This window comes from Phyllostomus hastatus, unplaced genomic scaffold (assembly GCF_019186645.2).
Source record: "Phyllostomus hastatus isolate PE091 unplaced genomic scaffold, TTU_PhHast_1.1 phas_contig_40, whole genome shotgun sequence".
In the NCBI taxonomy this organism is placed as follows: Eukaryota; Metazoa; Chordata; class Mammalia; order Chiroptera; family Phyllostomidae; genus Phyllostomus; species Phyllostomus hastatus.
This window is the reverse complement of record NW_025333872.1, coordinates 49550960-49578170: the sequence shown is the minus strand read 5'-3', so window position 1 is coordinate 49578170 and position 27211 is coordinate 49550960. Positions and strand designations below refer to the sequence as shown.

General features: G+C 36.4%; 1 protein-coding gene across 4 annotated transcripts in view; it reads left to right on the top strand.

Annotated features, from left to right (window-relative positions):
* Positions 1-8648: 8648 nt before the first annotated feature.
* Positions 8649-27211, top strand: part of FBXL4 (F-box and leucine rich repeat protein 4) — a 71527-nt gene continuing 52964 nt past the window's right edge. For 2 of the 4 annotated variants that reach the window (XM_045843860.1, XM_045843856.1), the window contains exons 1-4: positions 8649-8782; positions 10498-10590; positions 23884-24063; positions 24632-25215. In XM_045843860.1, coding sequence (XP_045699816.1) covers positions 24704-25215 — 512 coding nt within the window. In that variant the 5' untranslated portion in view covers positions 8649-8782; positions 10498-10590; positions 23884-24063; positions 24632-24703. Of the gene's footprint in view, positions 8783-10497; positions 10591-23883; positions 24064-24615; positions 25216-27211 lie in introns of all 4 variants that reach the window. The other 2 variants (XM_045843858.1, XM_045843857.1) reach the window with 2 other exon arrangements.

Sequence of the window (27211 nt, the reverse complement as noted above, 5' to 3'; positions counted from 1 at the left end):
CATTCCTCTGTTGGAGGGCACTGGAAGTGACACCCATTGTCATCCTGGACCAGGTCCTCTTTATAAATCCTTCTAGTTATAGCATTATCTTATCTTGCTTAAGTAAAGAGCTTTTGAAAATTATAGAACAACAAAATTTATTTCCCACATGCTATATATTCTGTTAATTGCCCTCCCTGAAAACAGAGAAGTGTGGTTGTTTTTTAAAGAGACAACTTAAGGCAAGCAAAGTACTACAAGGTCATCTTAACAGCAACAGGTAAAAGAGCAAGGTGTCCTCTATTTAGATAAGTCAACAGCAAAGCTCACAGAGCACGTGAATAGACTGATTCAACATGTTTCCAGAAGATGAAGCTACATTAGAGTCCTGGAGAAAACAAGGCTGAGAAAATTCTGCCCATAAATCAGCAATTACTGGTAGTTAGTCAATATCACAGGTTTGATAAAGTGCCAGAGCTCACTAATGGTATGAGAACATTAAGTTTTTAGTCACAAAGTCACAGCAAGACCTTGTTTGGATTTCCTTTGGAGCTGTCTGGGCTTGGAGCTCTTGCTGTGAATATAAAATCTGATGTTTTTCTTATGCCCTCATTTCTGCACTGCACTTGCTCTTGGTGAAAACAAAGGCAGGCTGATGCAGAATAGCAGCTGGAGACATGACACATTCATTGAGAACTTTGACATATAGGAAGGTAAACTGGTCATGTGGTATTGGTAAATGCTTAGAATTCTATCCCCAAAACCCTTCTAATATTGACTGTTGGCTTCTCATGAAAGATGAGTCAGCCATAGTCTTCTGAGACTAAAGAGATGCCCACTTGTGCCATCACTGCATAGATTTTTTTTCTTGCACCTACCTGCCTTTTCAGTAAAACCAAAATAGAATATGGATTAGCTTCCTGTACTTCCAAGGAAATCTAAAATTATCTAAAGGAATCAACACAACTGTTTAATAAGAGTCTATCCATTTACTTTGTTCAAGTCTCCAGTTAGAGTTGAGGTATTGCTTTATATTAGTACTTGTTCATGGTAAATCTGCATAGTGCAGATACAACATTCGGCAAGTAAAATGGCCTAATCTTTCTACTCAAAGTATAGTTCAGGATTCAGTAGCATCCAGATCATCTGGAACCTTGTTATAAGTTCAAAACTCGGGCTCTAACCCAGAATCAGAAGCTACATTTTAATATAATTCCCAGAAGATTCATTTGGGCATTAAAGTTGTTTTTTAATTGAATAAATTTGACATGTAGCATTGTTTAAATTTAAGGTATACAATGTATTCACTATATGATACATTTATATATTATGATTATATTACATGATTATAGTACCATACTATTGTCTATATTCAATATACTGTGAATTAGGTCCCTATAGCTTATTTACTACTTGTTATATGTTTGTACCCTTAAACATCATCAGTTTTATCCCCTCTCCTCTGGTAACTACCATTTTACTTGTAATTTTTACAGATTTAATTTTACTAGATTTCACAAATAAGTGATATACAGTACTTTGACTTTTCTCACTTAGCATAATGTGCTCAAGGTCCAACTATGGTGTCACAAATGGGAAGATTTCTTCCTTTCTTGTGGATGAATAATATACCATTGTACTTTAAAGTTTGGGAAGCATTGATCTACAGGACTATTATTTTTACTGTAAATAGCATTTATCTGGCATTCCACATAAAACAATACCTGCTTAGATTCCCATCTGTAGTTGGAGGCACAGACAAAATTGGAATAGAAAAAAACCACCAAACACAATTTGTATGTGAGCTCCAACTCTTGGTCTAAATGAACATGAATTCTTATTAGTGGGAGAATAAAATACTGATATTGTCTTAACAAAAAAAATGGCCCCTCTCATCCTCAAAATATGACCTTCAAAGGAAGTAGCTCAAACACCCACTCTTCTGAATTTCAAATGCTTGTGTTGGTTCCCTAAAGAGATATTTTTGAGTGATTGCATTAAGCTCACTTTGTAGTTGCACTAAAGGCTATGGAAAAAATATTCATTATTAGGGAAATAGGATACACAAATATGAAATTGGCTCAAGACCTCTCATCCTATAAAATAATCCAACACCATATGAATAGCAATCTATTTAGTAAATAGTAAATAAAGTGCCCAGTTCCATAACAGATCGATCCCAACCGACCGCTGTTAAATCTTGTCTGGCCCACCTCCAAGTTGTTTGTGCTGTCCTGGCAGCCACAGGCGTTCTCAGGGGACAGGAGGCCAGGAGGCGGCCGGAAGGGGGAATGCTGCCAGCAGCCCATCCTGTCTTCTCACCCTCTTCTCTTGGTGACTTTGTGAGTCATTTGATTTGGAGGAAAAGACCCCTCCTCTAAAGTAATCAAATATCTCAACATTAAAGCCTGAAATGATGAGCAAGAAAAAAATACCAAGAAGATAGTATATAATAGGGAGCTTTATATTTGGTAACATTTTGAGAGACCATTAGAGAGGAAAGTCAATTTCTCAAAATTCAGAAACCTTCTATTAATGTATAACTGGGGGTGGAAGGAAAAGGCAAGCCTTGTTTTAAATGTTTTTTTTTTATATCACTTTATAAATAACTTTGAAACAGAGGAATTTTTCCCAATGAGATGTTGAGGACTCAGCCAAAACCCCCAAACCGTTATAGTATCACAAAGGATGACATTTTAAGATGCACTCTGGGGAGCATCTGCCAGATTACACTTGTCCTTCACACACTATCCACCAGAGAGGAAGGAAACGCATCATCAAAGGGTACTGGGTGTGGGGAAAGGTTTAAGGAAAGTTCTTCAATCATTGTAAAGATTTCATTTTAAATGATGCTTAATGAATTACTCTGGAATCATTTTTATTTACTACAATATATTATATTACTTATAATAAGTATATGGGAAAATATTTACTTATAGCTTAAAAAATAGGATACACTTCTTTTGCCTTTAAATATTTTTTTACTTTTCAATTACAGTTGAAATACAATATTATATTATTTTCAGGTATACAACCCAGTGATTAGACATTATGTAACTTACTAAGTAGTCACCCCAAATAAATCTAGTACCCATCTGACTCCACACACAGTTGTTATAATATTATTGACTATATTCCCTATGCCATATTGTACATTCCATGACTATTCTGTAAGTACTAATTTGTACTTCTTAATCCTTTTACCTTTCCACCCATCCCTCCAACCCCCCTCCCATCTGGCACCATCAAAATGTTTCCTGTATCAATGAGTCTGTTCCTGTTCTGCCTATTTGTTTATTTTGTTTTTAGATTCTACATATAAGTCAAATAATATGGCAGTAGTCTTCCTCCATCTGACTTATTTCACTCAGCACAATACTCTCTAGGTCTCTCCATGTTGTTGCAGATGGCACGATTTCATTCTTTTTTATGGCTGAGTCATACTCCGTTGTATATATGCACCACTTCTTCTTTATCCATTCATCTCTTGATGGACACTCAGGTTGCTTCCATATCTTGGCTATTGGAAATAATGCTGAAATGATGCATGGATGTATGTCTTTTGATTTAGTGTTTTGGCTTTCTTCAGAGAAATACCCAGAAGTGGAATTGTGTCCTTCCTTGTCTCTTGTTATATACAGCCTTTGTTTTAAAGTCTACTTTGTCTGGTATAGGTATTGCTACCCAAGCTTTTTATTGTTTGTTTTTTTTTTCCATTTTCATGAAATATTGTTTTCTATCCCTTTACTTTCAGTCTGTGTGTGTCTTTAAATCCGAAGTGAGTCTCTTGTAGACAGCGTATGTAAGGGTTTTGTTTGGATACACTTTTTTTAATGCTCAAAAAACATGGGTAACCCAGAAAAATCCTATGATCAATTTTTTGTTTTAAATACACAGATTATGTTATAATGGGGAAGGGAATTCACAGTTGTGCAAGGGCACAAATAAATGGGTGAGTAGTGCCTATCTCGATAATGTAGTCCCCTCAAAACTTCCACTGAGGAGAAAATAATTGTGAGAGATTGAAGACTTTGAATTACATGAAACATTAATATTGAAACTCTGAGATAATCACATATTACTTTTGTTTTACTTATATGGACAAAAAATTTGCTTTTTTTTTCTATTGATTATCAAGTCATTCTGTGACTAGACCACAGGGATCTGGCTACTACAGAGACACAGGAACTCTTTCAAAAGTTTACTTAAAAATGGAAAAAAAATAGGAAGAAGAGGGATTACCTGGGGCAAAGACCACAAGCTTCATTTTCATGGCTGTGAGTTCCATCCATCAGAGAACCACAGGCATGAAGTTACTTCAGGAAGAGATCTATTCTGTCTCTAGGTGATATTTCCCCTACAGTATTCTTGACCACTGACAATTTTTCATTAATGCTAAGTTGTAAAGAAATGATCCATTATAGAAAAAGGAAAAGTACAAGTCAAAACAGTATAAGTTAGATAAGTTTTTTAAAGAATTTATTTATTTATTTTTAGAGAAAGGTGAAGGGAAGGGAGGAAGTGAGAGAAAGAAACAGATATGAGAGAAAAACATGGACTGGTTGCCTCCTGTACATGTCCCAACTGGGGACTGAACATGCAGTCCAGGTATGTGCCTTGACTGGGAATCAAACCAGAGACCTTTTGCTTTGCAAGATGATGCCCAACAAACTGTGCCAGTGCTAGTTAAATGTTTTTATACTCAAAATATTTTTACAAAATATTCCAAGATATCCCTTCCAGGTCTGCGCAAATTCAGTCTAAAGTTTTATCAGATTATTTTAAACAATATTACTAGTTTCTAGTTATCAGAGATATTAGAAATTGTTTATCGGAAGTCACAAGTTAAGAGACCTACATTTGAGACTTGGCTTTGCCAGCAACTTACCATAAGTCTTTGAGTAAATTTTCCAGTCTTTCTAAGCTTTTCTTTCCTCTGGCAACAATGGAAAGGATTAGACTAAAATAAACTTGAAAGTTCTATTCTGATAATTTGTGCTCGAAAGACTCAATTTCTGAATTTCAACACGTTTTAATAAATATTAATAATATTCATACATTTGCATACTACTTTATAGCTCACAAAGTGCTTTCACATATATGATCTCTTTTAAGGCTCTCCAGTGCCTGTGAGTTGGGCCCAGTTCACAGAAGTGAGAACAAGCACAGAGAGGTTGTGACTAATCCAAGATCACAGAGGCACATACATGGTGAGCTGGGTAGACAGGTCTTCCTACTCCCAAGCTAGATTTTCTCTCTACTGTATTCAGCTACTTATAGGTGATGATAATATGGGTGTATGATTAGTTAAGTTTTTGTTAAATCATAAAGTAATGTGATGTCATGGTTAAAAAAACCACTGGATTTAAAGCTGGAACTGTGTTTCATTGACAGTTCTGACACTATGATTTGGAGAAGACACTTAACCTCTCTGAGCCTCATTTTTCTCATCTGTAAAAAAAGGGGTTTAGACTCCTCTAGGTTTATTTCTTGCTTAAAATTTTTGTTTTCTTCTTCATGACTGTAACTGTTTCTAGACTAATATTTTGATAAATTAATATTAAAATGAAACTTTTATTGACTGTAAAAGGTTTTAAAAAGTACACCAATAGATCACTTCTACTGCATATTAGTCACACGTTTTTAATCACCAGCATATTAAAAACCTTGAACTAACACTACTGACTAAACACCACTTTCCAACCAACTAGCTAACTTAAGATTTCACAAAGAGGTAAATAATTTTGGCTCAGTTATTTAGAGAATGCACGGAGTTGCATTTTCTGAGAGGTCTTGACTTAATAGAAAAACCTACTCAGGAACCAGAGATAGAAAATCTAAGGGAGCTCATTGTGAAGACAGTTTTGGCCCTTTCTGCAGTATGCTGAATGATATCTCTACTTCTCTGATATAGCATCTTATTGTCATGCATACTCTTTATCCTGAAAGTTTATAATCAGTAGACATTCCATTTCAAAATAAAAAAAAATCACTTGAAAATAGTGAAGGGTCATGATGATGAGTGTTTCAAGATTAGAGACAAAGAAGAGTTTTGAACATGCTCCTTATGTGCCTGCCTCCCCGTCTGAGTAGAGCATTGAAACTTTTGAAGCTAACATAGAATGGATCATAACCAGCTTGCTGAGCTGGTAACTTTATGCACAATTAAGCTTTGTTGGGAGTTTCTTTATTTGTAATAGTGCTGTTACAGCGTGGGATGCTATTCAGTTGCAAACAACATTCCATTTAATAACTAGGCATTAGTTCACCCATTAAATCAGCACCATCACTAACTGATAAGTATCACCCTTTTCCTTGGCCTCACTGGGCTCTTCTGCCCAACAAACAAAGCATGGCAATGGCATGGCCCTTGAGACAAGAGGATTGGAGGGAGAGTAGACTGAGCAATGATGACCAAAATTCCATCTAGTCACAGAAATAGAACTTTGCTGTAGTCTTTTCCTTTCCTTAATTATAAACTTGCATACTTTCCAAGAAGTATTTTAGGTGTCTTTAAAAACAAAACTAAGCAAACTAAACAAAAACAATAAATAAAGTAACAGCACCAACTACCACATCTATAAAACACAGGAACATGAATATGTATGAAAGGTAGCCCTGGCAGTGTGGCTCACTTGGTTGTGATTGTCCTGCGAACCTAAAAGTAGTGGGTTTGAATCCCAGTCAGGGCACATGCAGAAGGCAGCACATGGATGTTTCTCTCTTTCTTTCTCCCTTCCTTCCTCTCTCTCCAGAATTAAAAAACAATGTATGGAGGGTCATTCATCAAAGATATGCATAAGAAAGTTCACAGTAGCATTGTTTGTGATAATCAAAATTAAAAACAGCTCAGTGCTCCTCAGAGGTAGAATAGGTAAGGAAATTATGGTATATTTGTACAATAGAAACTCAAGAAGCTACCACTACACTCAATGATATAAATACTTCTCACAAGAGAAAGAGGCCAGACTCAAAGGACTGTGTAATGTATGAATCCATCTATATGAATAAAGGAAAAAACTTAGCAAAATTAATCTCTGGTATTAATCTCTGGTATTAAAAATCAGGACAATGGTTGCCTTTGGGGAGGAGTAAAGGGTAGAAATTTAGGAGAGCACATGGAGAGCTACTGAGTGCTAGTAGTTATCTATTTTCTATCTGAGTGGTGAATACATAAAACTATACACTCAGATTATCTTTAATTTTCTAAATATATTTTATATTTCAATAAAAAGTTTATTTGGAATTACATTATAAATGAAAAACTGCTTTAGACTGGGCCTGGGTGCCCTGAAGGCAACAACTCAAGTCTCACCAGGAACCATAAAGGAGTCAGGTTTGTTTACTTATTAATACCTCCATTTATTATTTGTAATACATTTTTTATTTTAGAATAGACTGAGATTTATAGAAAAGATGCAATGAGGGTACAAAGGGTTAATGTATACTACTCATTCATTTCATTATAATAGCACATTTGTTACAACTAAGAAACCAACATTGGTACGTACATTACTATTCTCTAAATTCCACTCTTTGTTTCAATTTCACTAGTTTTCCCATTAATGACCTTTTCATGTTCAGGATCCCATTCAAAATACCATATTACACTTTCTGGTCCTGTCTCCTAAGTCTCCTTCTGGACTGACAATTTTTTCAATTTTTCCTTTTTTTTCCCCCATTAACTTGAGAGTTTGTTCAGGCATTTTGTAGGATATCTGGGTATACTGATGTTATATCAGTGTTAAACTGAGTTTACGGGTTTTAAAGAAGAATATCATAGGGATGAAGTGCCCTTCTCATCACAGCATATCAGGGTGCATGCTATCAATTTGGTTTATCACAGTGTTAACTTTCATCTGGTCAATGTAGTGTTTACTAGGTTTCTCTACAATAAAGCTACTTTCCATTCCTTCATATTCTTTGGAAGCAAGTCACTAATAGCTGCCCACACTCAAGGGAGGTTGAGGATGAAGCTTCAATTCCCTTTTCAAATTTCCCACTTTGTATACAATTTATACTAAACATCATATATCAGTTCAGTTCATATGTATAAATATCATTATTTTGGCCCCTTAGGAGCAGATAGCAAGTATGTGTAGTTTAACATACCGTCATTAAGTGCTTTTCTATCTTAATGGAAACCTTGTAATAAGATAAATATAATGCAAACTTTTTTAAAAGATGATATTATATATACCAAAAATATATAAAAAAAACAACTGAGTAAGGGAGACCGTGAAAGCATCTTCATCAGTGGTATCGATAACGGGCTTCTGAATGGTGGGAAGGAAGTGAACCTGCAGGAAAGATTTGTATCTGGGGCAGAAGAGGTTTGCAAACTTGGTGAATTACGCCTTTAGAAGACGCAACTTTGTCGCACTTCTCCTCTGAAGATTCTACCAACCGCAAACCCTAGGCATCACCTGATTACCCAACTCTGTACTGAAGGATCGCTAGCAAAACTTCTCTACAGCCGGCAGGTGGATTCCGGAAAGAAATTATTTTCGCGGAGGACTCGCAAACACTGCCCGCCGGAATCAACTGAGCAATTTAAAGAGCACGCCCGGGACTGGGAACACTCCTCCCGGGAGAGGGCGGTCCCGACGCCTCCTGGGGCCTCCAGGGGGAGCAGCGCCCCGCCTTCCTCTGGTCCCGCCTTCCTTCTTCCGGGTCGTGCTGGGCGGGCTCGGCTGGTCGCGCAGCTAGGCGGGAGTTCGGGGGCTGTCGTCGGGCCTTGGCCTTTCCGCGCTGCCCGGTCGCTGGTGAAGCCCTCGGCGCGCGCTTTCCCGGACCCTTCAGGGTACGGCCCCTTTTTTTTGTTTGTTTGTTTCTCTCTCATCCGGTCTCCGTCTTCCTCCTTCGGCGCTGGGGCAGGGCCGGGCCTGGGCGGAGCGCCACGCTTAAGGGGCCTGGGCACACTTCAGAGATCGGCGCTCGTCTCCCTGCCCCCGCCGCCCACGCAGCGTTTGCAGGGTTTGTTGGGGACCCTGAGAACAGCTTGGGCACTCGGGCGCTTTTCTGCACCCTAGTCTGCCTGGCGGGCGTGAGGCATTGCCTCGGCTGGTGAGCGGCGCCAGGTGTTTACACCGCGGCGTCTGCGGGTTCTAGTGACTCCGCAGCCCCTCTGTGGCTCTGAACCCCGCATCGGCCACCTACACGTCTGTATTTGTTGCTCCTGTGTGTGCTTCCTTGATAGTCCTGTGGCGTCCTGTGATTTTTGCCCGACCAGGCCCATGTCTTCATTCAGGACCGCCACGAGATAACGCTGCAGCAGCCTTGTTTCTAAGTTTAGGGGTGTCCTTAGAGTGCACTGTGGTGATGAACATCCACTTGGCCTCCTTGTCAACATGTTAACAAGAGGAGTGGTTTTGCTTTTCTTCGATGGTTTCCCAAGTACTCATTGCCATAGTCTCAGACTGCATGCACTAACTGAAATACACAAATAACTAGAAAGTCAAGACCATACAAACCTGTGGTCAGGTAGTTGCGTAGGCTTTAAGCCCTGGAGGACTCCCAAACACCAGGTGCTGAATCTTGCTTGTTCTGGGCTGTTCCCGGACATAAGCTACCTTTCTTGACTGCTTTCTGGTGTGCATTCCTCGGTTTCTTAAATTCAGATTCTAGGCACATTTCCACCCCCCACGCCCCACTTAGAGCTCACTACATGCTTTGGCTGTATTACATATTATACCTTTTGGTTGAGTAGAGAGATTTTCCTGATACACCAAATGGTCCGACAGTGATTAAGTTCTTAGGGGAAAGGGTCAGTACTTACATTTCCAGTGGCAAGGTGCATCACCCATAGTAGGCATTCTTTAAATTGTTCGTTGAATCGGACTCTTCTTTCCACATCTCTTTCTTCTGTACCAAGTTTAAAAAATTTTTAACTGCCTTGCCAAATACTGGCTTCTCTGAATCCTGTATTTTCATGTTCTTCCTTTTTGTTACGGACTTGAAAATCAGGTCAGCTAAACGTCAGATGGTTAATATCTTTTTACTAATGCCACGATCCAGCAATGCAATTATAGCTGTCTGTATAATGGCATCTTAAAATATTATTAACTGCTTATCTTTCATTTTAAAATGTGGTCATTTAATAAAAACTGCCCCTTCTTTCTTCACTGTGTTAGTCTCATTGCCCATCCTCTTTGATAATCCATTTTAACTCCATGGTTTTAATTCTAGTACCTTCTTAGACCATTTGTTACATGGATTGAGTATTTCCACTTCTGTTTTCGTCTAGTATTTTTCAGTGGTCTTATTCTTTATATTTAAATCTTTAACCTACCTCCACAGTATTTAGGGTAAGAAAGGAAGTAAGGCTCTACCGTTTTTCCCCCCAAAATTGTTAACCAAAGACCCCACCATTATACGTTGAATTCAGTTTTTCCCAACTGATAACAAATACTATATTTATCATAGGTCCTAGTTCTTGTTTATCCTTGGCACTTCTGAACTTCTGTTCAGTGATCTCTGGCTTCTGTTGCTAATACCATGCTGCTCTTACTATTCTAGGTTTACAATGTGTTTTAATGGCTAGAGATTCTAACAATGCCTGGCATATTGTTAACATGACTAAATATTTTTGGAATGAACATATTTAGTCAGGTAAGTTGATTTCCTTTTTTAACCCTCCTTCTGAAGTTTCTTGACTATTGAATTAATTTTTTAAGCTTGCTTTTCTCATGGTCAGTTAAATCACTAACTTGTTAAATCCTTCCTGTTGCTAACTTGCAGCTCTCCACAGAGAGTTGCTCCTCCGAGTTGTACATGGAGAAGAGCTAGATTCAAAATCTGCATGTCTTTTGATTTGCACTGTGTATTTTAAGTGTGGTGTTTCTCCCCTCAGCAGCTCTTCTGCAGGGCTGTATGTACCTGGTTTCAGCAGCTCTAAGGGATGACTGCTTATAGAGGGACCCCTGGAACAGCCCCATGTCTGTATTTTACCATCCCTACTGGACATCTTAAATATAATGAATTTCCAAGCGTTGCTATGAGAGATACCTAGAAACTTTATGAGATCATAAAATAAATGTATACATTTTTAAAATTAAACAATACTACAGAAATAGCCAAAGGAGAAAGTAAGTATGTTGTGTGCCTACTTGCCCAGCGACCCAGTAAATTTTAATCATTTGTTTTCTCTCCTTTCAGATATTAGAAATAAATGTGTGTAAGTCTACAGTCATCTCAAGATGGCTGTGTACTATGTATATTTAACTATAGCTTCCAGTTAGTAATAATTGATGACAAGCTGTGTCAGTGCATATAACAATGTCCTTTTAAACTCTTTTTGGTATTTCATTATAGGAACAAACCCAAAATTTTAATATATAACCAATCCCCTATTGATATTTAACCAATTCCAAATTTATTTCTATTACAAACAAAACTACAGGGATCATTTTTGTGTATATACACATTTTCACATTTGTTTATTTCTTTAGTGTAAATGTTTAAACATGGAATTGCTGGGTCAAAGGATAGCTATGTTTTAAATTTCCATAGATTGTTTCATATTGCTCTTGAAAAGATTGTTGTAAGAGCAAATTTATACAATTTATGACAATGCTTCTGTTGCCATATCATTGCCAAGAATTGTCAAGGTTGAGATTTACCTTACTTGCAAGCTAACAGTCTCATGGAAGCTGCAGAAGACATGAGACTCCTGGGTCAGAGCCAAATCATAGCAGTAAAAGTAGCCAGAGGATGATCATTTTCTTGTGCTGCTTCCTTGAACCCTAATTTACAGTGGGTGATGTGATGAGGGTCAGATGATTCTAGCACATATAGTAGATTGCATTACAGGAAAGGAACCCTGAGCCTAGGGAACCTGAATCTTTTAAATAGGCTCCAAGTAAACCTCCCTAACCTTTGTCCTAGATAGAGATATTATGTATATTATTCTGGATAGTAAACAAACCTGCCCTCTCCTCCCGAGAGAGATCTTTTTTTATCAAGGATGTTTGCTATAGAAACACTCTTGGAAAGATAATTTTGAACAAAAGGTTTGCATATAGGACAGGCAGAAATGTGAGACACCTGTGTAGAATTGTCTCAAAACCATTGCCACTAAGATGATACAATCATCTTTTACATTTTTGTAATTTTATGGATGAAAAATACTGTTTTATTACTGCTTTAATTGTACATTTCTTTGCTTATTGACAAAATTGAATATAAGTGTTTATAGCCATTTGTATTCTTTTTTTACTGTTTATATTTTTTGCTTAGCTTTTTGTTAAAGTGTTACTTTTTATTGATTTGTAATATCTCTTTACATGTAGTGGCTATTAATGACTTGACATCATTTACTAGTACTTTTATAGTTTATGTATTTAATTCTGTTTCTGGAAGCTTTTGCTGTATGGAAATCTTTAAAATGTTTGTTGTCAGTTCTGCTATTCTCTTCCTTTATGGCTTTTGCATTTCAACCCCAAAGTTATTAAAATATTTTTTGTACATTCTCTTACTGGATAGTCTGTATTCTATATAGATTTAAGAAAAATGGTCACTATGATAATAATCTAAATTTACTTTCTAAATGTCTGAGCATTGTCCTAAAACATTTTTGATGAGCTGTCCTTTCCATAATGTTTTGATTTAACACATTCATTATAACATACTATATCCTTATTTATTGTTTTCTCAAAACTGACAAATCAGTAAGCAAAATATGTTTGTCTCCTACAGTGACCATTAATTTGTTTGAATTCATCCTCATAGATTACTGTATGTAGTTGTTTGTTCTTAGTGGATTTTTAGTCTTTAAAAATGTATCTTTTTTTGCCCTGTTTAATGACTTTTGCTTTGGAGTGTACATTATCTAATATTACAGTTACCATCTCTGTCAATTTTGTGTGTACCAGATAGATCTTTATTGCCTATATGTTGACTTTGAGTCTTTGTACATCATTTGGCTTTACTTACCTCTATAATACATCAAACTTCACATGGCTGGACTTCCACTCTCTTTTCAGTCTTCATTCCTTCCAATTTGAAAGTTTGTCTTTATTTTTTTGCATTGTAAAAAAAATCTCTGTTTTTTAAAAAAGATAATTACAGATTCACATGCAATTAATTATAAGAAATGATACAGGGCTATCCTGTGTGCACTTCATCCAGTTTCCTCCTATGGTAGCATGTCACTTAACTGTAGCATATTATGCCTAAGAAATTGACATTGATACAATCTACAGATCATACTCAGATTTTGTCAGTTTTATATGCACATGTGTGTGTCTAGTTCTCTACAATTTTCTGTAGATTTTGTGACCACCACCATCACCAAAATACAGAATTGTTCTATCACAAGGATCCCTTGTGGGAAAGGATTTAACAGGAAAATTTAACTTACTCATTTTATTCTTTTTTTCCCCTGAAAGTCTACAAATTCTAGAACCATGTACCATTGATTATCTGTTACCCTCTCACCTCCATTTAAAAAGGTGAAACCTTTTCTCTCTACCCCAATCTTGGTTCTACTGATATTTTTTCCTTTTTTACATTGCTTATCTTCTGTTTTTCTCTAACCATCCCTTTCAATTTTACCAGTACTGTATATGTAATAAATTAGATTTAACTACAAGGTCACTAGTTACTTTTTACATTCTGTTTTCCCCCTTTTAAGATGATTTAATTTTTTTTATTGACTGGAATACTTTTGACTAATTTCTTTTTAAGATTTTATTTATTTATTTTTAGAGAGGGGAAGGGAAGGAGAAAGAGAGGGAGAGAAACATCAATATGTGGTTCCCTTTGGTGCGCCCCCTCACTGGGGTTCTGGTCTGCAACCCAGGTATGTGCACTGACTGGGAATTGAACCAGTGACCCCTTGTTTCACAGGCCACCACTCAACCCACTGAGCCACACCAGCCAGACCCTTTTTTGACTAATGCTTTTAAGAAGAGTTATGGGGAGTACACCTGCATGTCCAGAAATATTTTTATTTTGTTATTTGTTTTCTATGTGAGTAAGAACTGTAGCCAAACTTTTCCCTTTAGAATTTCTGAAGTACTACATGATCTTCTAGCATTTTCTTGAATTTTTGTCAGATTCACTCTCTTCTTGACTTTATTTTCTATAGATATTAGGTTTCTTGCCCTTTTAATTTTAATTTTCAAATTTTTGGCTAACATGTCTTTAATTTCTAAGAAGTTAAAAAAATTTTTTTTAAAGATTTTATTTATTTATTTTTAGAGAGGGAAGGGAGGGAGTTAGAGAGAGAGAGAGAAACGTCAATGTGCGGTTGCTGGGGGTTATGGCCTGCAACCCAGGCATGTACCCTGGCTGGGAATCGAACCTGGGACACTTTGGTTCCCAGCCTGCGTTCAATCCACTGAGCTACGCCAGCCAGGGCAGAAATTAAAAAATTTTTAATTAGCTTGCTCGTATTTATGGATCTTATACCTTGTTAATTCACACTAACGATCCGAGTTATTATTTTAAAACTATTCTATTTTTTGTGTTAACATTTGTTAAAGACCATTAGCTTTAATTGCCCAACTTGTTTCCCTGGTCTTTAAGATGGCTACACACACACACACACACACTGTAAGATGGCCACACACACACACACACACACACATCTAGATTGACTGATTTGGTCCTGGTCCAGAATCTTTCTGAAGTGGTGAAAGTCACTGTTCTCTTTTCCAGACTGGTACCCTAAGGCCCAGTGAGTGGTTGAGGTTCTGAGATCAGTCTTTGCCTTGGGCAAAATGAATGGGCAGGACGAGGCAGGTATCTTTCAGGGTGTGCTGCTCAAGAACAGACTAATAAATTAAGCCCATAAACTAGCTAATACGAGGGTATCACATTTCTAGCTTGACTTGTTTTAGTCCAAAACAAAGAAATGAAAAGCATATAGAACATTACTATCACCCTAAGAATTCCTTTGTGTGGCCCTTTTTTTAGTTATTGTCTTTTCCCCTATCTCTTCCCCTGACTTCCTGGCAACCACTGATCTGTTTGCCTTCCCTATAGCTTTGCTTTTTCAAGAGTGTCACATAGATGAAATTGAACAAAGATGCCACGGTCTGGCTTCTTTTCACTTACAAAATACATTTAAAGATTCATCTAAACTGTTGCCTGAGTAGTGTTTCATTGTGTTGTACCACTGTTTATCCTTTTGCCTGTTGAAGTACATCTTGGATCTCCTCGGGTTGGAATGATTGTGGATAAATATGTTATAAACACTCGTGTATAGATTTTTGGTTGAATATAGGTTTTCAGTGCACTTGGGTAAACATCTAGGAGTGGCTTTATCATTTTGCATTTCCACTGGAAGTGCTTGTAGCATTCAATTTGACATCTTAAAATTTTATTAATATGTAATTAACTGCTCTCAGATGTCAAATATTAAATACTACCTGTTCCAGGGCTTTCCCTTTTGAAACTGTGCTTGATACTACCTACTCAAGTAAAATGTTTGCTAGGACATACAAAAATACCATAAAAGGAGAAAAAGGTAAATTTTACTTAATAAAAATTGAAAACTATTCTCTTTAAAAGATATCAAATAGATGAAAAGACAAGCATAGACTGGAATAGTTGCAAACCATGTATCTGATAAAGGTTGTATTTAAAATGTATAAAGAACTCTTACAAGTCAATAATACCTTATTTTAAAAATAGGCAAAGTAGACATTTCACTAAAGAAGGTACAGATTGTAAATAAGGTGATGAAAAGATGTTCCATATCATTACTAGTCAATTGATAACTGCAAATTAAAACCAGAAGATACCAACACCCACCCACTGGAATGGCTGATGCCTGACAATATTAACAATTGGTGAGGTTGTGGAGCAACTAGAAAGAGCTCTCCTATATTGCTGGCAGAAATATGAAATGCTACAGCCATTTTGGAAACATTTTGGCACTAATCACAACCAAAATTTCTATTAATAGGTGAATGAATATGTCCATATAATGGATATGATTCAGCAATAAAGAGGAACAAATGGCTGATAAACATAACAGAGATAAATCTCAAAGATATACTGAGCAAAATAAACACACAAAAGAATACATATTTCACTAATATCTAGCTCTAGAATAAAGGACAATCTGATTTATAGTGACAGGAAGGAGATCAGTTTTTACTAGGTGCAAAGAGTGGATGGGGGACTGGGAGGGAACACCAGGGAAGCTTTTGGGCTGATGGAAATATCCTGTATCTTGGTTCTGGTAGTGGTTACATTGGTATATGCCTTTGTCAAAAGTCATTGAGCCATACACTTAAAATGGAGTACATTTTTTGGAATATAAAGTGTATCCCAAAATTAATTTAATAACATTATGCACTGTTTTAGTTATCCATATTTTTTGGACCATAAGACGCACCTACATTTTAGAGGAGGAAAATAGGGAAAAAAATTTTGAAGCACAAAATGTGGTAAAATATTTAATAACATAAATAACATAATATTTCACCAATGTAAATGTAAACAGAACTCAACAGCAGCATTAACAACCATTATTCCTCCCAAATGGCTGGTGGGTGGGGAGGGTTGTGTCTTATCCTCTGAAAAATAGTACTCTTAGGTTGAATGGCTAGCAGTGACATACCTATGATCTTGTGTTTGGACTTTTGTTAGGAAAGCTAACTAAATTCAGTATATTTTTATTATGTAAAATGTTCTTTATTTTAATGTACAAAACATATAGCTAGTATTAGGCTAAAATAAATTCATATTTACTTTGTCATTTTAATAGTTAGAGGGATATATTTTTCTCTAGTTGAGTCCATTAAAATTATCCTCAACCAAGTATCCCTAGTTTTTAATATTCCAGGTTTTAGTTAAATATAAATTGTGTATCTGCTGAAGATTTAAGGTTATGCTAGTTTCATGTTTCTTCCCATTCAGATTTTAGTTGTACCCATCGTTTAACAGTGAAGAAACGGGTAAATATATAGATACCATAGCATAGTGACATTTGTATCAAAGGTATTTTTTATTATCATAACTATGTAATTAGAAACATGCCCTTCCTTGTCACTTTGTGATATAGTACCTTGGGCAGGAAGAGGGTTTCCAGATCCATTATATCAGAAACTCACAATTCACTTATCCTACATCTCTGCTTTGTTTAAAAAAAATTGACTCAATTCTTTTTTTCTTGCTACTAAAGATTGTTAACATCCCTGCCGGCTCTGAAAATGCCCCTTGCAGTATTTCATAAATTAGATACGCTTGTTAAAGAAAATCTAGGAAAGAAGAGTAGAGAGAAACATTCTGCAGAACTAACCATTATTAATTTCTAGTTTAAATTAATTCTGAATCTTATCTCTTGTTTCTGACAAGTCCATTCCTAGTTTGACTTTTTACCACTTCTTGATAAGTTCTCACCATTTGTTCATTAACTCAGCAGAAGGCTTGAAGTGCCCACTGGGTTTCAGTACTTTTTGTATATATCTGGAAGAGAGGTATTGTTTGCCTCTTTGGTTTTCTAGCTTTTTCCTCTGCCTTTACAGTCCCCTGTTGTCCCCCCCGCCCACCACCCCCCCCACCTTCTCCTTCTGCTTTACTTACCTGGATTTCCAGGAAGCTTTAAAGCTGGATAGGAGGCTGTATTGTCCCTGTTCATCCCTGTTCATCCTCCCGGTTCAGTTAAGAACTCTACCTATTTATTCTATACTGAAAACTTGTTGATTAAAAATTATAATCATAATAAAATGTTTCAACTGAAAGAGAATTTTTTTAAAAGAAGAGAGGCACATAAAGTCATAATATTCCATTCCAGAACTCTCCTTCCTGACATTGTTACATTTTTTTCAATATAGTACAGCAATTTTCAACTGGCATGCAGCAAGAATTTTAAGACATGCAGTACCGTACTGTTTAGCGAGGGGTACTGACCTCTTTTCCCTTAGATTGTTAAATTAAAAAATGGCAACAGCCAATACAACAATAGTTGTCCTGTGTAAGTAAATCAGAATTATATCGTTTTTTGTCGGATTGGCAAAATATATATTTTTTTGATGTGCCACAGATTTTTAGTTTATGTGTGCCCTGAGATGAAAAAGGTTGAAAGTCACTGATATAGTACATTGAAATGTAAATAATTATGATAAAGGCAAAGGATGCTTTTGCTAAGAACAGTATCAACCGGTCTTTTTACCCTTGCTCTTATATTATTGCCTTTCTTGTGCTGTCTCTTTTCTCTTGTTCTGTTGATAAATTTCTTTTTTATCCATAGTTTTTTCAGTTCCCCATAATCACCCTATGGTCCTAACACAGTTTTGGAGTGTTAAAAAATCATTGTATTTGAGAAATAGTTTTCTTTTAACTGTCCAATCATCTCTTTTATGAATCTTTCTTTAATTTCAATCAGAGTTTCTTTGTGGCCAAAGTCAAGTCTTTTACATATTCAGGGGCTGCTTTTATACTAAGAGAAGTTACTACTTTTTTTACATTGTCTTTGAACAGTAAAATTTCAATATATATACGCTCCTTTATCGGATGGCTTCAAAGAAGTTCATACATTTGATTCTCACCTATTGTGTTTCGTTTTTTATTCATTTTTCCCTCTTTTCCTCTATATCAAGATATGGAACTTTTTTTGCTTAATTTTTTTTTGTTCTACCTACATGTTTCTCATCTTAAAGAGTCACTGGTTTCATTTCTGTACTTATTTTAATTATCTTCTGCCATGTACTCTGACAGTTTTCAAAAACACAGAACAAATGTTTATTGAGCATATATTGGCATATACTAGGCCCTAAGGGTGTAGTTATAATTAGGACACATTCACTGAACTTGGGGAACTCACTTCTATTAGGGTAGAAAGTTATCTCAACATGTGGGAAATGATATAACTTGTAAGAGCAAAGAAGTAGGTGGGGGGTCCGATCTAAACCTTACCTTAAAAGATGGGTGAGAGGATGCCCCATTGAGGGATACAAGGGCATTCCAGAGGAACCCAGCCTTGGTGGAAAAGCCCAGGTGCAGCTCCAGTGGGTATACAGCAAGCGTGGTGGGAGAAGACTTGTGCCACGATGGTGGAATGTTCTGGGGTATCATTTCATCAGAAAGACAGCCTTCCTTTACTGGTGCCTCTATACATTTGAGAATGAGGAATAAGACCCAGGAGGAGACTGAGAAGCAGTTGAGAGGTAGAAGGGGCTATAATAGCCTGTGGTACCATAGAAACCTTGAGGGGGCAGGCCTGGAAAGAGGGTTGCTTATGAGCGTCAGCTCTGCACCAAATTCAACTATAATTCCACTCTTCTTGTTTGATCATTTCCTGCATTTTCCCATATCTTGATTTCTGGAGTCAACCAGCAAAGTCCTTTCCTCAAAATAGTGTCTCTTGGTCAGTTTCAGCAGAATACAGAAATGATGTACAAGGTTTGGCTTTTTTGCTTGATCTGGTGCCACATTATGCACTCTGTTATTACCTTTCGGTACTGTGCTGCAAAGCTGCTGGAACGCTCTTTTTTTCTCTTACTTCATGGACATGTTTTGGTGGGGTATTTTGCAAGTAAGTATTATGTTATGACTGCCTTCAATATATAACACTGCCTTACTGTGCCTGTCCTTTTCTGTTTCTTTTCACTTTAAGTCAAGAATTCTCTTTTGAGGTTAAACTTGTTTTGCAGGTTCCTTCATCATTTAGCCTTTGAACTTAGCCTTTGTGTGGCCCTGGCTCAAGTTCATTGCCATTGCCTCCTTTTGTTTATTTCATGAAAAGTCCTTTCCTTCCTTTTCCCCTGCTGAAGCATAAGCCATCTTCTCTGCAGTTCCTGCCATCCTGCTTCTCTCCGCCTCATCGACTCCCCATCTCACTTCAAATCTCTGTAGTAACCATATGTTCTCCCTTGTCTGTGCCTCTCAATTTCTCTTTTCCACTGTTACTGCTTTCTCTGTAATTGTATTATTTAACTTTGTTAAGCATTCTATAATATGAAAGACATAGTTGAAAATAAAGTTGTATTATAATAAAATCACATCCTATAAAGCAGGTTGTTTCCCAAGGAGTGTGAAAGTCTCATGATACAAGTTAAAATGGCTATTGTTTTATTTCCTTGATTATGCTAATCTAAAAGTTCAGTGCATTACTGAGAATTTTTCACTGCATAATCATTGCAGATAAGTGATTGGATTAAACAACTAATAAAATAAAAGTCACCCTATTCCTAATTATGATGTTTTGATAAATGGAATGTAATATTTTTATATGTTACAAGAATCTTTAAAGAAGTGTTTTTGAATGAACTGGAAAGGAAAATGTCTCCCAAGAGGTATATTTTTATAATCATTCTTTTGGAAAAATTTAGCATACCAGACTAATATTTATTTATTTGCACCAGGTGGGAAAAACTATTTTGTTTTTGAATACCATTCTCTTTACAAAATAGAGTTATTGTATCATTTGTGTTGGTTTATTGCCTATTAGGATATTTTTTTTAAAGTACACTTTTTTAAAAGATTTTATTTATTTTTAGAGAGGGAAGGAAGAGAGAGAGAGAGAGAGAGAGAGAAAGAGAGAGAGAGAGAAAGAAAGATCAATGTGCAGTTGCTGGGGGTCATGGCCTGCAACCTAGGCATGTGCCCTGACTGGGAATTGAACCTGTGATGCCTGGTCCGCAGCCCGCGCTCAATCCACTGAGCTATGCCAGCCAGGGCAGGATATTTGTTGGTTATTACAAATCACCTCCACGCAGCCCTGGCTGGCGTAGCTCAGTGGATTGAGCGCGGGCTGGGAACCAAAGTGTCCCAGGTTCGATTCCCAGCCAGGGTACATTCCTGGGTTGCAGGCCAGAACCCCCAGCAACCGCACATTGGTGTTTCTCTCTCTCTCTCTCTCTCTCTCTCTCTCTCTCTCTCTCTCCCCCCCTCCCCCTCTCTCCCCCCCTTCCCTCTCTGAAGATAAAGAAATAAAATAAAATAAAAAAAAAACACAAAACAACAAATCACCTCCACGCCTTGGCAGAAGTCCAACAGTACATGGGCAGTGCAGGCTTCTGCGTTGGTTGTTGCTGAGACTGTGCCTCTACTCCCTTTCTCGGCTTCATTTCCCAGGGAAAAGTAAAATGTGCTGTCCTTTCTTCTCCATGTATTTTTTCCCACCTACAAAACACTTTTATGTGTCATCCTCGTTGACTAAAAAGGACTTGAGAATCAGTGAAAGATGTTAATAACAATGGGTTCACACATTCTCTTTAAATTTCTATGCCTTGTTTATTTTCAAAAAGAGATTTTTAATTTTATTAGATTTTTTTGGAATAGTGTTGCTGTAAAAGAATAAATGTATTTGCTTTTTCAAATTTTTTGTCATTTTAACTATCACAAAAAATTAAAGATTATTATTTATAGTTGGCAAAAATAAAGCACCACTTACATTTCTCTTATACAGTGAAGATATTTGAACATATAATATGTATATTTACAGTTTTTTAACTCACTTTTATATATGCTGCCTCAGTGCCAAATTTTATTTGACTTTAACACAGCCTAAAAATGATATTGCCCATAAGACACTCTCGCTGCTTTTGATATTATCCCGTAATCTACGTGGTAAAAGCTAGCTGGGAAACAGCTATGAAGTTGTGGTTTGTATGTCAAATAGAATTTGACTGTCACAATTTGTCTCAATATTTTTGCCAAGAATATGAACATTCACATGAATGATACCTTATTTTGCAGATTTTTTTGGTTTTATAAAATTACTTTCTAATAATTGCAGTTTTATGAAAAAAGTGAAAGGAGCTTAGTTGAAGCAATTTATAGACTATGGAGTGAGAGGTGATGTCCAAAAATTATATAGTCAAATTCATCCATCCACCTTGGCAGATGGTATTCTCTCCTTCTCTTGAAGATTTACAGGAATAAAACATCCAGTCTTCCACATTAGCTGATCAGTTGATTGAAGTAGATACATATACATTGTTGCTTATTTCCTGAATTTCATTTTTATAATTTAAATTTATTTCATTCTTATTCTTTTAAGAAAGAGACTAGGTAACTTCTTTCGCAAATTATCCTTCTTAATTTACCCGGGGGCCTATTTTGAAATAAAATGTATGTGGTGAAAGAAAGAGCCTTATCATTTGAAATTTTGGTGTGAGAGATTTGAGATTTGTGCAGTTGTGAAAATTTCTTTCTTGACAGATTTATCCTTGTGGTAGATGAAATGCTTGTGTAAGCAAGTGATACTAGCTAATTACTTTTTCCCACATCTATAGTATGACCTATGTACTTCAGCAGTTGGTATTTTATGCCCTGAGGTGAATCTGATTTGTTGATTCATGGTACATCAGCACTGGGAACATGTACTGTGGAAACACCTTAGTTATTTTCATGAATGACTTGTCACTCCAAAAAGTGTTGCTCAGATTGTTCTGTTATTTTTTGTTCTTAGGTTACAAGTTCTTCCATTTAGTGAGTCTGCCTACTGACTGTCCCTCATAGTGGTTCATTTTCTCTTGTGGTCTGTCACTTTTTGTTGTGAGGCATCTTTTAAAGGGTTTAATCTCTGTCCTGTGTTGTGGAAGCATCCCTGCAAAGAGGTTTTCCATCTGCCCCTAACAGGTCCCTAATGTTTTACCAGTTTAGGACGACTATCTAAATTTTTTGACTTGGGGATGGAGTATGGATTCTAAACCATGAGGATAGTATGAATTTAGGCTCACTCTGTGTTGCACAGTACATGCCAGAAAAGGTTCTGATTCTACTCTGGTGACTTTCCCCCATTGCGTACGTTAATGTAATGTCTCTTTGGGCTTCCTGGCCGGTGAGCTGTTTTCATATGCCTGGTGTCATGGATAAGGTGATGTTTCCTGAGTTTTGGCTTTATGAAGTTACTTCCAACTGTGATCTATGGCTTGAAATAACACTTCTACATGGGTGTTAGAAATTCTACCATTAGGACCTATAACTGCTTCCATGAGCCATATTAGATTTAATTCCTGCTTTCTGCTCTTGGACTTCCTCTTTGTTTCTCTCAACTCTGGATATTTTCTTTATTTGTTTCAAGCTCAGCTGTTAATTTACTGTTTTACTTGTTACATTTTGTCAAGCATTTCAATGTATTTGGGTCTGGTTGGGATTGACTGAGAGACAGAGAGAACGCTATTAAGTAATTTTAAATTATTTTAGACTTACATACATTTTTTTGTTTGCTTACCACCTTTCTGTCAACATTTTTGTGTTGACTGTGTGCTGAGTACTTTGAGAAATGAAGATCTTTGGCTAGATTCCCTTTTTCAAGAAACTCAGCCTGGTAGACCCTGGGGGAGCTCAGGTATATATCTGATACAAAGGTGGTACCAGCAGTTACCAGAGAATAAGCCTACTTATGTGTTTTATAAATTATGATGTTTTATAGTCTTAGTGCTAAAGATTTGAAAGGCTAGCACGTTGCTCTACTAAAGAAAAGTTGGTATATTCTTATTTTGCTTAGGAGAAGTTAAGCTCAAGATTTTGCAGGTACAAAAATACGTATGTTTGATTTCCCTGTTTGTGTAGATAAGAGGTTGACTACTCTATGTGGACAGGGTTCGGACCTGGGTTGTAAACGGGTAGAACTGGCTGGGAACAATGGCAGCCCCCCAGAGAGCTCAGGCCTGTCCTAACTGCAGTCCTCTTGATTGTTAAAAGTTGCAAACTAGTCCAAATTTTAAAAAACACTATTTGGTGCCAATAAAGTATCTATTGGCATAGTTTGACTGTAAACTCTGTATTTACAACCTCTATATATAAGGAATTCAATATTATGTTTTTATATATTTTTTGATAAAATTAACAAAATATATTAATTATTCATAATAGTCCACAAATTCAGAAAAGTGTACCTCTTCATTGGGAAAGTTCTTTGTTTATCTGTGATAAATCTTTTGGGATAGTTGACTTCCCAAGTTGGAAATTAAAATATTTTCTAAAATTCTTATCTTACAGGTAAAAGAATGTCACATATCAACATTTGTACCTGAAATTAGCATGCAATTTTCAGGACACATGGATGAATGCCAACTTTTCTGTATCATGTGACCTTTCTATCTGGGGGTGAGTGATTTCTAAGAGTAGCTGGCAGCACACCAGATGCCAACCAGCCGTGGACTGCCCTAACAAATAATGGTAAGAGTTATAAATTAAACACTCTCTGGTGATCTGTGATGTGTAAGGCAGTTAATTTAGTTGGTCTGAATTAACTGTCAGCTCCAGAAAACTATATTCCCATAATGTGAAATCTGTACTTAGCATGTTTGGACATAATGAATAATTAACAATAGGGAATCATTAGTTAAAAATGAAGTTATAAAATGCCTAAGAGTCTTGGATTAACAGCAGTATTTTAGTGGTTCACCATGTATTTTAAATAATTTTAATTTTAAAAGTTCAAGGACTTAATTGTTTTTGGAAAGATAGTTATAATTTTGTGTAAAATAGGTTTTTGGGGGTCATACATCTTCCATTGTTTTATAATACTAGTTTGCTTCTGATAACAGCATGGAATTGTTTAATTTTCAGTATTTTAGACTTCTTAAATATATTTATAGAGATTATACCAAAGATTCACATTACAGTGTTTTTTGTTTCATTCTAAGAAATTACATTGGGCAAAAAGCCTATTTATTACCTTATTTTCATGCATTTTTCTGCTAATTTAAGTTATTTTGCTTTATCGAGTCATTCAATTTTTTAGAACATCCTTCAAAGAGTTCATGCATCTTACGGAGGACACCTGACCTTTTGAAGCTTCATAATTCACATCTAGATGTCACCAGTGTTCCCTATGTTAACAGTTCTGACCATGTTTTATTATCTATGCCTTCGGCGCCGAGCCAGGACAGCTACAAGAGGAGAAGTGATGAACAGCCATAGAACTATAGAATCGAACAGCCGGACTTCCCCTCTGAACACAGAGGTGGTGCAGTATGCCAAAGAAGTAGTGGATTTTAGTTCCCACTATGGAAGTGAGAATAGTATGTCCTATACCATGTGGAATTTGGCAGGTGTACCTAATGTATTTCCAAGTTCTGGTGACTTCACTCAGACAGCTGTGTTTCGAACTTATGGAACATGGTGGGATCAGTGTCCTAGTGCTTCCTCGCCATTCAAGAGGACACCGCCTAATTTTCAGAGCCAAGACTATGTGGAACTTACTTTTGAACAACAGGTGTATCCTACAGCTGTTCACGTTCTGGAAACCTATCATCCTGGAGCAGTTATTAGAATTCTAGCTTGTTCTGCAAATCCCTATGCCCCAAGTCCACTAGCTGAAGTAAGGTAAGACTCAGTTTTTAATGATCATGTAATATGCCTGAAAGGTTTTGGTTGTTTTAATATTGAAGGACCTTTTTTTTTTTTTTAAATTAGAAGCATTCTCTTAAATTATACAAATTTGATTTTTAAATTTTTTTCTTAGTTTTTGTGATAGGGAAAAAAGATCACACATACAAAGATTTAATACATTCTCCTATAGCACCTCACGCTATAATATTCATAGATTGTGAAATTTGTGTGTCCCATTATTTACTATAAACAAAAAAAAATGATTTGAACTAATTGGGACATGGGCAAATCTGAGAAGTTAGGAGGAAATATGATTTCTAACATTTTCAAATAGGCATCAGGTTATTGCTTTTAAGTACTTTTAGGACGTCCTTAGGGGATTAGCTTTAATGTTAGGTGAATGTTTTTATAACAGGCATATTCATTTAAGTAAATATGCTTTAAGTAATTCATGCATTTTCCCTAAAACCTCATTAATTTGCTTGCCAGTGCCCCTCTCTCTCACTCTCTCTTGTTTTAGTAGTTCAGCCTGATGATTTTTTAAAATATAGTTATGTGGCCCTGGCTGGTGTGGCTCTGTGGATTGAGCACCAGCCTGCAAACCAAAGGGTTGCTGGTTCGATTCACAGTCAGGGCACATGCCTGGGTTGTGGGCCAGGTCCCCAGTGGGGGGCATCTAAGAGGCAACCACACATTGATGTTTCTCTCCCTCTTTCTCTCCCTTCCCCTCTATCTAAAATTAAATAAATCTTTAAAAATATATAGTTATTTGACTATTATATTCATGTTTCAGTAACCTAAAAGGTATGTAATGCAGTCTTGCACGTGCCCTGTTCTCCATGTGCCTAGTACCTACCTCTTCCTCCCCAAAAAACAAAACAACCCACTTTTATCCACTTCCTTTGTATTTCTCTAGAGTTTATTTATACAAATACAAGCAAATACAAATATATTCTTCTTTTCTTTATACACAGATAAAAGCACAATATTCATGTTGTTCTATACTTTATTCGTTTCATTTAGTAGTATGTATTGGATCTTTTCATTAAGTACAAAGCGTTTCATTAAGAACACTTACTCATTTCTTTTCTACATTTACAAGTAATGCACAGTGTATATGTACCCCAACTTATTAACCATGCTTCTATTGATGAGTACTTAGTTGCTTCCATACTTTTGCTGTTATAAACATTAAAACAGTAGTCTTGTTATGAGTCACTTCACATGTGCACACGTACGCGATAAATTCTAAGGATTTCTGGGCCAAGGGTCTGTGCATTTGTAATTTTAATAGATTGTCAACTCTCCCTCCAAAGAGGCTCTACCTATATATATTTCTAATAGTAATTATTGTGCACAGATGTTTTGCCAAAGCTCCACCTATAGAGTGTGTTAACAGATTTTAATATTTTTGTCAATTTGATAAATAAATGTTATGTCATGCTAATTTTAAGTTAAATTTTATTTTCTCTGAGGTTGAATATCTTTACATGTTTAAGAGCCATTAATATTTCCTTCCCCTTCAGCTATCTGATCATATTATTTGCTGATTTTCTATTATTTATTGATATTATCACTTTTTAGATATTTATAGCACCATTAATCTATTCATTAAATATTTGTGTGTCTACCATCTGCTAAGCATGGTATTGGGGATACAACAGTGAACAATGAACAAAATGGACAAAAACCCCTGCCCTTACGAGTTTGTTCTGGCTCCAGAGCAGTTAGTTGGCACCTGTTAACCTGTAGGACCCCAGCTGCCAGTGGAGGAGTAGTGGGGTAGGGGTCGGCTGCCACCTGACATACTGCTTCTTTGAAGTCCAGTTCCCTCCACTCTAAGGAACACCTACCAGCCTACCAGGAAGCAAATACAGAGCTTAATTCAAGCTGGAAACTGCTGGTATAATCTTTATTTGTTCTTTTCAGAACCACCTTGACAATTCATTGTGAACAATATTATTAGAGAATCAAATGATTTTAAACATGG